The sequence below is a fragment of the Myotis daubentonii genome, chromosome 3 (genome assembly GCF_963259705.1).
Source record: "Myotis daubentonii chromosome 3, mMyoDau2.1, whole genome shotgun sequence".
NCBI lineage: Eukaryota > Metazoa > Chordata > Mammalia > Chiroptera > Vespertilionidae > Myotis > Myotis daubentonii.
The window spans coordinates 50,527,990-50,544,615 of NC_081842.1; the positions used below are offsets into that span (position 1 = coordinate 50,527,990).

The following is a 16,626-nucleotide window of genomic DNA, read 5'->3' on the forward strand; positions in this document are numbered from 1 at the left end:
ATCAGATTCCTGAAACTCAGAGACCATTTTGAAATGTTTTTTTTTATGCTGAACTGATGGTCAATTTAGTGTATTCATAAAATCTGAAGAAACTGCATTTGTCTTTAAAATTGGTAGTTAGGAACTCAAAATATCAGAGGTCTAGAATTAAAAAAATCTCAATAAATAAATTCCAAAGTAGTTAAATATCAAGTATAAAGATAAAACAATACAAAAACAAAACATGAAAAACAATTTTAAATAATCTTGGGATGAGTAAAGACTTTCTAAATAGGAAAAAAGCTGAGGGCATAAGAGCATACTTTAAATAAAAAAATAAAATAAAGCATGGCATTTAGAGATAAGAATAAAAAAAGTAAAAATATTTGCAACTCATATAACATAGAGCTGATTTTTAAAATATAGACTTCCTACAAATGAAAATACAGATTTTTTTTATAAAAACAGATATAAATAGACATTTTATAGAAAAGAAATGTAGCCCTAGCTGGTTTGGCTCAGTAGATAGAGCATTGGCCTGTGGACTGAAAGATCCTGGGTTCGATTCTGGTCAAGGGCTCAGGCCCAGGTTTCAGCCTCAATCCCCTGTAGGGCGTGCAGGAGGCAGCCAATCAATGATTCTCTTTCATCATTGATGTTTCTAGCTCTCTCTCCCTTTCCTCTCTGAAATCAATAAAAATATATTTTAAAAAAAGAAAAGAAATGTAGATGACTCTTAAAATAGATGTACAGGTGCTCAACCTAACACAAGATAAGAAAAATTAAAGTTTATGTTTTTAGGCAACAAAGAATCAAAATTTTGATAACACATTTTATAGACTAGAAGATAAAGAAATAAATGCTCTCTGTAAATTTGTATGACAAAGAGCAAATAGATTTCAAAATTATAAAAGCATATAAACCATAACTCAGCAATTTCACTTCTAAGAACCCATCCTATAAATACACTTGCACACATCCAAAATAACTTATGCACAAATATATTCTTTACAGCATTGTTTGCAGTAGCAAAACATTAGAAAGAACTGAAAAAGTCTTCAACAGGAAATCTGGCTAGAAAATTGCTCCATTCAAATATGTGCTAATATGGAAAAATCTTATTGATATAACATATTGAGTTAAAAAGGCTGTGGAACAAGATATATACTATGGAAGTATAGATAAATAGTACTATATATGTTGATAAATTTGTAGACTATACATGGAAGAAAACAAAGAAATGTGACCTGATAAAAGAGAAGAGAGGGACAGAAAATTGCTTTTGACTGAGTCAGTGCCTTCTAGCTATAAAAACACACCCGCAATTGAACAAAGTTGGGATTAATGACTCAAAGCAAAGAGGAAAAATACACAACATGGCAGAACTGGGATGGCTTAGTAAGAAGTTGTCAAAAAAGGACTTATAGGATTTATTATGTGATTTTTAGGGAGGCTCCAAGAAATGTAGACTTACTCCTGTTGGATGTCCTAAGGAAGTAATGTAACTTGAGGCAACCAATTGATGTCTCTCTCTCTCAAATCAATAAGCATGTCCTCTGGTGAGGATTAAAAAAAAAGAATTTCAGAACTGAAGGAGACCTTAGAAACCACTGAATTCTGAGACTATCCAGACCACCACCATCTTCTTCCCCCTCCCACACCAAAATGGTTTTCTTGTAAAACCCTTTTACTTCACTAAAGCAAAACATTAAAAAATAAATAAATAATCTTGGGATGAGTAAAGCCTTTTCTAAATAGGAAAAAAAAATGCTGAAGGCATAAGAGCATATTTTAATAAAAAATAAATGAAGAATGAATACAGTAAAAAGAGTAAAATTATTTGCAACTCACATAACATAGGACTGATTTTTAAAATACCAGCTCCAAGTGCCAGTACAGCATCTGCTTGAATATCTCCAGTGTTACTCTTGTGCTAATTGACCAGGCAGTTCATTCCACATCAAATGGCTCTTAGTATTGTTCAGAGGGAAAGAGAACAATACATTTGGTTATAATATCTTAATAGTTTTCACCCCGGCACATTTGACCTCTTCAAATGCATCTTCTCCTCTAGTATCCAGGGAGCAGAGTAATTACCTTTCTAATGTTATGTAAAATATCCCCATTAATACTCTCCAAACTGCAATTTTCGTGGGTTGGGTTTTTTGTGTTTTTTGTAACAGTGTTCCCACATAGTTTTGCATCTTTTGTTGTCATTACATTTGCAGAGATTCTTAACTGTTACTGCTGACAAAGCCATGTGTTTTTTCACTCAATTGCATGTAATTAGTCTTTTCTTCAGGAACAAAAGAACAGGTGTCTTTATCTATTCTATGCGAGATACCATAGTAAGGTTCATTGAGTCTAATGATGTCTAGTGAATCAAACAGCATAATTCTGACAGATGCTCATAGTAACAAGATTTTTAAAAACTAATTAAATGCTTTTACGCCTGCCCACACAAAGGGGAGAAAGAAAGGCATTTTAACATTTTAGCGGCTTACAATAATTTTCTATTAAAAGTTGAGTAAAAGTTAAATCTTTCTCTGATGTTTTAAATTCCCACTCAGAAAATATGTTTTCATTGAAAAATTTTCCAATGAAAATATTGGGGAGGGGTATCAGAAAAAACTATATTAGTCCAAAAACTAGTGAAATCTGAACAAAGCCTAAAGCTCAGTTAATAGTATTGTGCTAGTATTAATTATCTAGGTTTTTTTTTTTATAATTATACTATTGTTACATAAATTGGTACTATTAGGGGAGCTGGATGAAGAGGACACAGGAATTCCCTGTATTACTTTGTAATTGTTTTAAAGTCTAAATTTATTTCAAAAGGAAAAAATAAAAAATATTTGGCTAAGAAGAGTATTTAGCCAATGACCTAAATAAACTTTTGCATGTCTGCACCATGAGACATTCATTCATTTGTTCCATTTATGTTGAGTATTTATTATATACTAGAGGCCCGGTGCACAAAATTCGTGCACAGGTAGGGTCCCTAGACCTAGCTGGCAATCAGGGACAATCAGGGCCTTCTGGCTGCTGGCCAGGGCCTTCCTTCTGGCTGCCAGCAGAGGTCTCCCTTCATTCCGCACTGCCCCCTGGTGGTCAGCACATGTTATAGGGAGTGATCAAACTCCCAGTCTCCCGGTCGAACTCTCGAGGGGATACTTTGCATATTAGGCATATATATATATATATATTTGAGAGATCATTCTAGGTTCTAAAGCTATATCAAAGATGAAAGCAAAAATCTCTTTATTCATGAAACTAACATTCTCCTGGGAGGAAGATAAAAAATAAGCAAATACACAGCAACAATATATATGCCAGGTAGTCATTACAGCTATGAGTAGAGAAAAACAAGTAGGGTATTAGAATAAAGAAGGCCAAGGTGAGATGTATCATTTTATAAAGGATGATCAGGGAAGGTCGCTTTAACATCTATAAGATATATCTTGGCAGCGCTGTTTGTAATTGCCCTAAAATAGAAAAGATGATTATCCACAATAAAAGAGAATAGATAGATATATTGGGAATATTCATACAATGGGTTACTATACAAAAATAAACAATATCAAGCAAATATATAACCATATATGCATCTCATAACCATAATATTGGGAAAAAATGACATAAGATTTATGTACAGTAATGGTTGCACTTTTTAATAAAACATTTAAAAACATACAAAGCAATACATGATTTAAGTATACATATGTGAAAAACTGTGTTTATAATACAGCATGGATGTAAAAAAAAAATACCAAAGGCAGGATAGTTGTTATATCTGGTACTGAAAAAAAAAAAAAAAACAGGGCTCCATCAGAGACAACACAGAGAGGTTGCAAACATCTTGATATTTTTAAGTAAATTTTAAGCCAAGGGCTGGGTATCCAGTTGATTTATCTTAGTCTTATTATTTTGTACATCTAAACTATTTTTAATACCAAAAATGTCAAAAAATGTGTGCAATATCTTAATAAAAAATAAGATATTTTAAATTTGTAAATTTAGACAGGTTGTAAACGTATTTGACAAAGTATATCATCCTCGATGGTGATGTGTGTGTATTATACACTAGAGGCCCAGTGGACAGATTTGTGTACCGGTTGGGTCCCTCAGCCTGGCCTGTACCCTCTCACAATCGGGGATCCCTCATGGGATGTGGTAGTGCACGTGAAGCAGCAGGCGGCTGGCGAGGAGCCCGAGCCCAGGCTGAGCACTACACTGCTCCTGCTCATCCTGGCCCCAGTGCACCTGCTGCCACCGCTCCGTAGCACGGCTGCAGAGGTGGAAGAGGCTCGCGTCACCACAGCTGCACTTGCCAGCCATGAACCCGGTGGCTGGCGCCCATCTGTCAGCTGAGTGGTGCTCCCAGTGTGGGAGTGCACTGACCACAGGGGGCAGGTCCTGCATTGAGCCTCCGCCCCCTGGTGGTCAAAGCTTGTCATAGCAACCGGTCAACCAGTCGTTTGGTCATTCATTAGTTCGGACACTAAGGCTTTTATATATATAGACTAGAGGCCCAATGCACAAAATTCATGCAAGAATAGGCCTTCCTTCCCCTGTCTGCCAGCACCAGCTTCCCTCTAGCACCTGGTACCCGGGCTTCCCTCGCAGCACCAGTTTTTTCCGGAAGGTCGTCCAGAAGGATGTCTGGTCTAATTAGCATATTACAGTTTTATTATTATAGATAATGCCATTATGCACATATATATATATATATATATATATATATATATATATATATATGTTTTTTATTATATGTATAAGGTAGAGCAAAAGTAGGTTTACAGTTGTGAGTATGGAAAACGCAGGGTTTATTCTTTTTTTATTATTTATTAATTACTGTATTATTTTCCATACAAACAACTGTAAGTCTACTTTGGCCCCAGCCTGCATATAAGTATTTGTGTATAGCATATGTGTGTAGGCATGTATTTACACTAGCCATTGAACCAGCATCAGCAGAGAAAGCACTTGCAATTATTTTTCTAGCAAGAGTGAAGAAAGGATTTGTCTTAGCTGAGCCCACACTTTCATCCGGCCTTCTACCTCTATCCCATGATAAATCACATGCATCCACAGGGCAACTATCTGAGTTGCAGTTGCATCCTATGGAATTGACTATGGTTACCTGACTTACTTGGGGATTGAATCTATCAATTTCTATTCTTTTTTAATATATTTTATTGATTTTTTACAGAGAGGAAGGGAGAGGGAGAGATAGTTAAAACATCAATGAGTGAGAAACATCGATCAGCTGCCTCCTGCACACCCCCTACTGGGGATGTGCCAGCAGCCAAAGTACATGCCCTTGACCGGAATCAAACCTGGGACCCTTCAGTCCACAGGCAGATGCTCTATCCACTGAGCCAAACTGGTTAGGGCAATTTCTAATTTTTTAATATTTTTTCTTAAAGGCGGGATGGACAGTGCTGAGAGAGGATGTTAATGTTACCTTCTCTGGTTACCTCATTTCATAGAAGAATAAACTGAGATCACGGGATACCTCAGAGATAGAATGGGTGACACAGCTTAGTGGTCTCCCTGATTCTTTCCATCTATGCTTGTTGCTTGCTTTACTAAATCCACTTTCTCGTGCAGATGCAATAAATGGAAATCCTACATGGAGAGTGAACCATTCTCATTCTTCTGTCCTCAGCTGAAAATGTGAATCATTTAAAGAATGCATCCCCACAAACACAAACCAACAATGCAAACCACAATAAGCTAATCAACTACTTTGAAGAAAACTGGAATTGAATTCTTTATAATAAGATTTTTTCTTTACTGTAATTCATATTTTGTAATGTATAATATGAAGTGAACAAAGAATAATTTGGAAGGGGTGGACAAGAGCATTTTCACACTTTAGGCATTGTAGATCTTTCCTCAAATCTTTATTTTTAATTGAAAATATACTTCATCATAAAATATCAGCCTTCTTAGATTACCTTATGCAATTTATGTTTTGGTAGATTGTCAGTCTCATCACAAAATCATATCCATCAGAAGACAAATTCAATTGGACATATATTTAATTAAAAATTAAAAATTAAATATATTTACTATATACTCAAAAGTAAAATTCTAGTAGTGAGTACAGATAAATTTTAGAAAAGAATATGGCACCCCACATAATTTTAGAACACAAATTTTCCTCAGTGCATGCATATCATTATGCAGAAAATGAAAGGTATGATACAGTGAGCATCCTTATGCTAAGGTTTATATTCAAAATATTTCTAAAATTAAAATATACTTTATTAAAACTTGATGATTTTGTTGAATTACTACACTTATCAACTCTAAAGTTGAATTAGTTAAAAATGATTTCCAAGGATATTATTAACTAGAGGCCCAGTGCACAAAACTTGTGCACAGGAGGGGGCATCCCCTCAGCCCAGCCTGCACCCTCTCACAATCCGGGACTGCTGGCTCCTAACCACTCGCCTACCTATCTCCCTGATCACTCCTAACCACTCTACCTGCATGCCTCATTGTCCCTAACCACTTGCCTGCCTGCCTGATCGCCCCTAACCCCTCTGCCTGCCTGCCTGATTGCCCCTAACCACCTCTGCCTACCTGCCTAATGCCCCAAATCACTCGCCTGCCTGCCTGTTCACCCCTAACTGCTCGTCTGCCTGCCTGATCTCCTCTAACCACCTTTGCCTGCCTGCCTGATGCCTCAAACCACTCGCCTGCCTGCCTGATCGCCCCTAACCATTCACCTGCCTGTCTGATCACCCCTAACTGCCTCTGATTGCCTACCTGATTGCCCCTAACCTCTGCCTGCCTGCCTGATCGCCCCTAACTCTTCTGCCTGCCTGCCTGATCGCCCCAACCGCCTCTGCCTCGGCCCCCACCACGGCAACTTCCTCTGGAATGATGTCCAGAAGGTCGTTCAGCTGTCTGGTCTAATTAGCATATTGCACTTTTATTATTATAGACTAGAGGCCCAGTGCATGAAAGTCGTGCACGGGGGTGGGGGGGTGTCCCTCAGCCCAGCCTGCACACTCTCCAATCCAGGACCCCTTAGGGGATGTCTGACTACCTCTCGCAATCCGGGACTGCTGGCTCCTAAATGCTTGCCTGCCTGCCTACCTAATGGACCCTAACCACCTCTGCCTACCTGCCTGATGGCCCCTAACTGCTCCTCTACAGGCCTGATCGCCCCTAACTGCTCCCCTGCTGGCCTGATTGCCCCTAACTACCTCTGCCTTGCCCCACACCTGGGACCCAGGATTCCCTCCTCCAGCTGGTTGCAGGCACCCAGGACCCGGACTTCCCTCCCTCTGGCCAGTCGCAGGCACCCAGGAGCTGGGCCAGCTTCACCTGGGCCAGACGCAGCCGCACGGGACTGTGGGTGGGCGGCTTTGCCTATACCGCAGCCACAGGCGCCCAGGACCGCTGGGCAGGCAGCTAGTCCCTCTCCCAGGCTGCAAGGCACAGCTGCTGGTGCCTGGGACCAGTGGGACCATGGGGTGTGCAGATTGTCCGTCTCCCAGGCCACAGGCGCAGGTGTAGTTGTTAGCGCCAGGGACTGCAGGGTGTATAGCTTGTCTCTCCCCTGGGCCGCAGCCTGGCTGGTCCCCATTCCTCTCTCCCCAGTGTTGAGTGTCTGAGCCATTACAGCGTGAGGGCATGAGGGTGTGACAACCATTTGCACAGTCGCTCTTTATTATATAGGATAATATTTTAATATCTGGAATTTGATATAAAAATATAAACGAAGCTTCAGGCCTACCAATATTAATTATCTTATTATCACATATACTATAAATCATAATGTTATTTTAATATATTTAACCCTCTGCGGTCCAATGTTATTTTTGGAATTCAAACAGTCTGGTCCAAATTAATTGACGGGATTGAATGCTGAACTTTGTATGTTCTTATTGCTCGACGTTGAACCTGCTCCTAGCGCCTGGTCTGTCGAGTCAGCCTCGAGGTTGGACCGAAAAGGGTTAATATATATTTTCTCAATTCAAATAAAATAACATGTAATATACATATGTATCCACTGTTTATCTTAAGAAGTAATTTTGGTCTGCCTGAAATGATGTTCCAAGAATTATTTTAACATGTTTACTATTTAGTTCTAGGATTGAAAACACTGTCTTGTGTTGTAAAGTCTGACTTGTTTCTATGAATACTTATCATCCTGACTACACACACTGGGATGGAAGGAAAACCAGTTGGAACTCCTCCAGGCCTCCTAACTTCTCATTCAGTACATAACATTTCTCCCTTATTGTCTCTTTGCTATAGGGAATCAGAGCAAGAAAAATAAAGGAAAATACACCCGTTTACTTGTAGGTAAATAGTTCAAAGGCAGCCCAGCCATGCTTTAAGACTATAATACTGTGCTATACATTTCATTGTGACTGGATTGCAACAATCTAATGTTCCTTACTGTAGTCGCTGTTTTCGTCCTTGGTCCCGTCAATGGTACCATCTGGGTGCATCTGCAGGAAATATCCCTGCTGGCTGAATAACCTTGTCACAATTCCTTTCAGCTGGGGTTCTGCAAAACAAAAAGAAATGATTATTCAAATTGGTATTTTGTTTATAAAATGCTCAATTGAAAATTGCCAGAAACATTTTCTAAGTAAATGCATAAATGCCAAAGGCTTAAATATTAAAGTAAGTATTTGGAAAGGGAGCACTTCAGGAACATATCTTCACTTTTTATTCCTTCTAGAGGCAGGACCATAATACTATGCAGCAATAAACCAAATGTAAATAAATAAAAGTTAATTATGGTTAGCAAAATACAGAGGCATACTCAAAAGTGAATTACTTCTCTCTCCCATGCATCTAGTGTCTGACTGCAAGTTTATGTTCCCATTCCAGAATCACTGTTCCAGCCGTGGGCAAACTACGGCCCGCGGGCCAGATCCGGCCCGTTTGAAATGAATAAAAATATTGAAAAAAAAGACCGTACCCTTTTATGTAATGATGTTTACTTTGAATTTATATTAGTTCACACAAACACTCCATCCATGCTTTTGTTCCGGCCCTCCGGTCCAGTTTAAGAACCCATTGTGGCCCTCGAGTCAAAAAGTTTGCCCACCCCTGGTTTAGACCAAGCTCCCACTGTAGTTCTTAAACGTCGAGCAGTAATAATCGGCTCCTGGAAGACCTCAGTTTGTGCTGAATGTCAACTATCCATCAGAAACTCCTAGGTTTTGAAATGCTGGCCAAGTTCAACCATAAAGAATGGCTTGAATGAGAACAATAGGAAAGAGCAAAACCCATGGCCATGAGTTGTCACAGGAAAGTATGTGGAAACAGATTTCACCTTCAGTAAATACATGACCAGAGTGGAGACCCAGGACTACAGTCATTTTTCCAGCCCCAAAATAAATCAATTTGTGCATATTTCTTTAATTATTTCAAACTTGATGTGGTTGGTCCTCACTTTTAAAAACTCCCTACCTATGAATACCATCAAACTGAACTTTAAACCACATTTGGATTTTTGTATATCCCCTAAAATAAATATTTAATGCTTCTTGTTGTGGTGCTGACTGCCAGCAACATATGCCGGGGTCCAACCCCAGCAGGTCCAGAGGTCCCCAAAGGTGTGGACGGAGTCGGCGAAGAAGGAATGACACGGAGACAGTGTTCAGTTGATCAGCAGCCTAGCCAGAATCTCCAGCCAGGATCTCCAGCCAAGTTCTGGTCTGGATCTCCAGAGAGGTTCTGCTGGTTCTCCAGCCAGGTTCTGTCTGAGATCTCCAGCCAGGTTCGGTCACCAGGTTCTAGTCAGGTTCTCTTGCCATATTTCTGTAGTCAGGTTCAGTCCAGGATCTTTTGCCATGTTCTCTCCAGCGCGGTTCTTCTGTCTGTAGGTTCTGTGTAGGTTCTGTCTTCTTGGCTCTCTTCTAAGTTCTGTCTCTTTCTGTCTTGTTACATCTGTATTTATACCAGTTGATTCAATCCTATCAATCTCTATTACAAAGGTTAGGGCGTTTCTTATCTCCATTCCAGGGAGAAAAGATTATGTAGCTTAAGCATGATTGTTCATAGTTAAAGTGATTAATTACCCGCCTGGCACTTAGTTGAGGGGTTTTATTCCCTCCCTAACTTCAGGGGAAAATCCCTACCTGGGGATTCAACCTTTCTCGGAGAGGTGACCTTGGTTAAAACACAGCGCCAAGAAGGTGAGCAAACATATTAAGAACTGTATGCCATATATGCCAGGTCCCTTGAAACAGCAAGGATGGACCGGCTCCCGGCAGCTGACTGCCAGCAACAATCCATTTTCTGTAGCATCACCACCATCTTTATCTCTACTTCAGTGCTGAGCAAAAATTAGACTATTCTAGTGCATTTGTAGTCCTAATTATTTCGTAAAAATAAGAACAAAAAGTTCTGTTTTTCAAGGCAAAGACAGAAAATATATTATTGAGGCAAAAATAGAAAACATATGATTGCTGAAGTGGAACCATGTTATCCTCAAAGGGACAATCACTGAATTTCAACTGACAATCAACTTCATTCCTTCACCCACTTTTTCAACCAATATTCACTCTGAATCTCTTTTTTGTCATGCAATATGCTAGGCACTGTGTGTTAAACTAGACACATTTATTCACATTCAGGTCTAAATAAGAATTCTAGTCAAGGATTCAATGAATTTAATTCTTTGGGAATAGATCTGTTCCCTATAATATTTGTCTATGATTACACTTTTGCACATATGACTTGATCACACATATTTGGGGAAATGAGGCAACGCCTATATAAACATGTCCTGTTCAAAGCAATCCTAAGAATCAGAAGAAATGCCTAAAAATTTGGAAATGAGGAAGGAGGGCCAAAAAAAAAAAAAAAAAAAAAAAAAAGAACTGAACTGAAAATTTGCCGTACTGATTTATAACTATATCTTTGTAAGTTAAATTTATTTAATTTTTGGACCATAATTTCCTCACCAATAATATCTAAAAGTTAAAGTAAGTGAACTTTAGGTCCCTCCTGTCTCTATTGACCGTGTGCATTAGAATCCTCTGCCCTGAGTGGTGGCAGAAATCAAGAAATGCGTGTATCTTCAATGTGTTGCTTCCAAGGGTCCTACCCAATCTGACATACGAGGGACATGTTGTAAGAGCATGGAGCTAGCTAACCTCACTACAAAAAAAAACATCCTGTACCCCAATTGCCATCTATCATATCTTACCAACATTTCCAGGCTCAGTTCAAGATCACCTCCGCACTGAAGACTTGGAGACCATAAGTGAGAATCACTCTCATAACCAGAGGAAGTAAAAGGATACATGTGCCTCTGCTATGAAGCAAACCGATTGCCAGGCAGGCCCTGCTGTGGCACACTTAGCAGTCAGAAGACCCAGCTTTGAACCACAATTGTCAAGTGGGCCTAAGCAAGTCATTTAACATCTAAGCACCAGTTCTCACATCTGTATAGGGGGAAAATAATTCATATTCTAACTACAATCATTGAGAATTTCAAATTAATAAACATATGTGATAGTATGAACTGAAAAAAAAAACACATAAGAGCATAAATACAAAAGAAGGTCTAATTTTTCAACCATCAAAATCAAAGAAGCAGTGTGAGATAAAAGGACTATTCTGTGAACAGACTCTGTCTTCTGATTTCTGTTTTAATAAAACAGTAATTGAGTTTGTAAAGTCATTAAAGTAAACAGAAAGCTAAGAGTAGAGGCTATAAAATGATAGAAGGAAAGGGACAACTCTTATAATTCATATTTTCTTCCTATTCCGCATGATACGGTCACTTTAAGAACTCATGTTTTTGTTGGTTATGAGATGTATGGCAGCTGAGTCATTAATGCCTGAAAATGATTGTTTATTTCATAATCCTCTTTTGTAGCTGTAATTAAACACTTCTTTTGCTATAGTGAAACTATCCACACCCCACCCCCACCGTTGGCGCCCTGGGAATTCAGGTTGCTTACTCCTGTTCAAGATAATGAGCATTAGGCCTTTATACCATCCCCCAGTGCTCAAGAGCAGAGCCAGAACAAACTCCAAGTTTGAGTTTTAATTATGTGATGATCTATGAAAGTGAATGTCTTGCACTATAGTTGTTTCAAAGGAGGGCTGACCATCCATTGAACAAATGTCCTGAACCTAGGATGTATCATAGAAAACAGTATCACCTACCTGACAGGTCTGTATCTGTATTACCTCTTATTACCATATATCAAACCTTACCAACCATTCTAAGTTCAGCTCAAGATCACCTTTTCTATAAAGGCATGGTGATCATAACTGAGGATCACTTTTATAATTGGGGGATATGTTTTGTTGTATTTTAAAGAAAGGATGTCAAAAGTGAGGCCATTTTTTGGCAGTATGCTGGATGCACTCACCAAACATGCTTTTTATTTGTCATATTATTCATAGAGGTCTAATAGATTAATAAAACCTGGTTGTCCTCAGAGAGCACCCAAAGTAATGCATGAAACATATGGATATATAATACTAGAGTGGGATAGGTGTTACATAATGGATAGAAGCAATGTGACATGATTGCACCAAGGAGCAAGGGAATAATTCTGTCTCGAGGTTGGATGAAGGCACCTCATCTGTCACTAAAAAAGTTAGTAGAATTATCACAGGCCAAAAAAGAAAAGAGGAGAGAGAGAGAGAGAGAGAGAGAGAGAGAGAGAGAGAGAGAGAGAGAGAGAAAGAAGAAGAAGAAGAAGAAGAAGAAGAAGAAGAAGAAGAAGAAGAAGAAGAAGAAGAAGAAGAAGAAGAAGAAGAAGAAGGAAGAAGAAGAAGAAGAAGAAGAAGAAGAAGAAGAAGAAGAAGAAGAAGAAGAAGAAGAAGAAGAAGAAGAAGAAGAAGGACATTTCAGACATTAAAAAAATGGAGGGAGGCAAAAAGCAGCATGGTAGACTCTGGGAAAGATGCAGAGTCTGGAATAGGCATAATATATGGCAGAGGTTCTCCAATGCTTACATGCAGGTAGAGTGACTGTTCTCAACAAATGTTCACCGGTCAATAGTGAAATAAGATAAATAGGCTCAATGGAATACATTTTCTATTAAGCTTTTTTTTTCAATTTATGAGTCTCTTGATTCTAAGACTATGCTTTTCCATTACTTTTTGTTGTTGTTTTATTCATTGATGACTATATTATCATAAGGAGGGGGTTGATTTGTTATCTTTTGTACTCCGAAATGATGTAGCGAATACTGTTAGCTTTTCTCCCAAATTAATTTCCTCGTTTTTTTAGGCACCCAGCTCGACCATATGTCCCAGCCTCCTTTGCAGATAGGTTTGGCAGATGCATGAGTGTCATATGGAATGTAAGTGAGTTATGTGTGTCTTTTTCAGGCCATGGATTTTAAAAGCAAATATTCTTCTCCAAATTTTCTCTCTTTTAACACTGCCTGGATTTAGATGAGAAAGCTGTAAGGGATGTAGCAAAATAGAAGAATTCTGAGCCCCTGAAAAACTGGTGGAGAAAAGATAGCCATCATAAATACCCACATCGAATAGTTAGGTGAATAAGAAATAAATTTTGACTGATTGTACACAGGGATTTCCTTCCTATATTGAAAGGGGTTGCAGTGGTGGGGAGTAGCTTTACAGTGGAGAAATCTGACAAGTAAAAACACTACCTCAGTCACGTAATTGAGGTTAACATGAACAGTCATAAATCATGTTGACAGTATGTTCCCTTGATATGATATGATGAGAAGGGCACTTTATCTCTCTGATGTCCCTTCCAAAATCTCATAACCTTTGTCTAACATCAAACAAATTCCAACTGAAGGACTTTCTAAAATGTACCTGATCAGTACCCCTCCAAACTGTCAAGATTATCAAGAATAAGGAAAGTCTGAGAAATTGTCACAGCCAAGAGTAGATTAAGAAAACATGTTAATGTGGTATTCTGGATGGGATCCTCATACTAGAAGAAAAAAAAAGGTAAAAATTAAGGAAATCTGAATGAAGTATGGACCACATCAAACAAACAAACAAACAAAAAACTTTGCACAGTAAAGATCATCAACAAATCAAAAGCACAACCTACTGAATGAAAGAAGATATTCACCAATGATACATCTCATATGGGGTTAATATCTGAAATTCATAAAGAACTCATACAACTCAACATCAAAAATCAAACAATCCAATTTAAAAAATGAGCAGATGACCTGAATAGACAACTCTCTAAAGAAGACCTACAGATGTGGCCATATGAAAAACATATGGAAGATGTTCAACATCACTAATCATCAGAGAAATGCAAATTGAAACCACAATGAATATCACCTTACATCTATCAGAATGGCTATCATCAATAAATCAACAAGCAGTAAGTGTTAGCTGGAGCATGTAAAGAAAAGGAATCCTCCTGCACTGTTGGAAGTATTGCAAATTGGAGGTTCCTCAAAATATTAAAAATAGAATTACCTTAAGACCCACAATTCCACTTCTGGGTATATATATATATTTTAAAAAAACCATTAATTTGAGAAGATATATGCTCCCCTATGTTCATTGCAGAATTGTTTAAAATAGCCACAATATGGAAGCAACCCAAGTGTCCATCAATAGATGAATAGATAAAGAAGAAGTGGTTCATAGAATATTACTTGGCCATGAACAAGAATGAAATCTCACCATTTGGGACAGCATGAATGGACCTAGAGAGTATTATGCTAAGTGAAATAAGTCAAAAAGATAAAGACAATTGACTTTGGGTGGTGTGTACATGGTTCAGTATACAGATCTTGTAACATAGAAACCCATACCTAAAACCTATATGTTGACCAATGTCACCCCAATAAATTTAATAAAAAAAGATAAAGACAAATAACATATTATTTCACTCATATGTGGCATTTAAAGAACAAAATAAACAAAACAGAAACAGACTCATAGATACAGAAAACACAATGATGGTTGTCACATGGGAGGGTTACTGGGGAGCTGGATCAAAAATGTGAAGTGATTAAGAAGTACAAATTGGGCCTGGCCAGTGTATCTCAGTGGTTGAGCATCAACCTATGAACCAATTGATGATAATTCTCCCTCATTGTTGATGTTTCTATCTTTCCCTATCCCTTCCTCTATGAAATCAATAAAAAACATATTTTTAAAAAAAGAAGTATAAATTGGTTGTTACAAAATAGTCATGAGGATGTAAAGTACAGCTTAGGAAATATAGTCAATAATATTTTAATAACTATCTATAGTGCCAGTTGGATACTATAATTATCTGGGTGATCACTTCATCTATACTAATAATAGAGGAATATGCAAATTGGTTGGGACACCCTCACACAACAACCGGACAGTAGGCTGTGTGGTGCTACCAGGCTGGCAGCGGGGGCAGGAAGGGGCAACAAGGCCAGCAGAGGAGAGCAGTGAGGGGTGACCAAGCCAGCAAGGGGGAGGCAGTTGGGGGCTACCAGGCCAGCAGGGGTGGCAGTGAGGGGCAGCCAGGCCAGCAGGGGGGGCAGTTAGGGGCAATTAGGCCGGCAAGCAGAGGAAGTTAGGGGTTATCAGGCTGGCACAGGGGACAGTTAGGGGTGATCAGGCAGGCAGGTGAGTGGTTAGGAGCCAGCAGTCTCAGATTGTGAGAGGGTGCAGGCTGGGCTGAGGGGGGGACCCCCGCCTGCAAGAATTTTGTGCACAAGGCCTCTAATAAGTTATATAATTGTCTAACCACTCTTATACACACTGGAAACTAATATAAAATAATATTAAATGTAAACTGTAATTGAAAATTTAAAAAGGTTAAGAATTCATATCCAGCCGTAACCAGTTTAGCTCAGTGGATAGAGCATCGGCCTGCGGACTCAAGGGTCCCAGGTTCGATTCCAGTCAAGGGCATATACCTTGGTTGCAGGCACATCCCCAGAAGGGGGTGTGCAGGAGGCAACTGATCGATGTTACTCTCTCATCGATGTTTCTAACTCTCTATCCCTCTTCCTTCCTCTCTGTAAAAAATCAATAAAATATATTTTTTTAAAAAAGAATTCATATTCATCACTGCTTCTGCTTAGGATGATAGAGCAATTTCAACAAAATGTTTGAATTCAAAGTTACTTAAAAAAGTTGAGACTGGAAGCAGCTATCCAGACATTCCTGCTGGTTTCAAGGGGGCAGTTCCCTGGTTATAATGTAAACTCAGAACAGAGTTGGAACTATGGGGCCCTGATCACACATCTCAGGATGAATACTAGATGGCAGAAAATAAAGTGAAATTGGAAATTGAAAAGTTCCTTGGAATTCACTATCTTTCTTCATCAAAATACCTCCCATAATCAACATCAAAGACTTAAAAAACAGAAAATCTGAGGCCCAAAGTGAGTGTCAAGTTATAACCAATATCTTGTGCAAGCAAGAGGTTAAGGGGAAATAACATACAGAAGAAGGGAGAAGGAAGGGGAGGAGCACCTGGTTGTGCATCAGTTATTGGAGTGTAGGGTGATAAAGAAAACATTATATAAAACTGTGCAAAATATAATATTGCACCCAAACTTGAAGAAAATGCCCTCATGTAGACTCCAATCTAAGATAAAATAAATAATAGCAATCTAAACTGTGTGCTGGAAACCATGCTCAGAGAATTAATAGTACTTATTATGAAAACAAAGGCCATATTTTGAACCCATCTACTCTGTA

At 38.7% G+C, this 16,626-nt stretch overlaps 1 protein-coding gene across 6 annotated transcripts in view; it reads right to left on the minus strand.

Annotated features, from left to right (window-relative positions):
• FGF12 (fibroblast growth factor 12) overlaps positions 1-16,626 on the minus strand; it is a 538,919-nt gene that overhangs the window by 214,785 nt on the left and 307,508 nt on the right. For all 6 annotated transcript variants that reach the window (XM_059687391.1, XM_059687394.1, XM_059687393.1 and 3 more), the window contains one exon: positions 8,405-8,515. In XM_059687391.1, the coding sequence (XP_059543374.1) occupies positions 8,405-8,515 (111 nt within the window). The remainder of the gene's footprint in view (positions 1-8,404; positions 8,516-16,626) is intronic.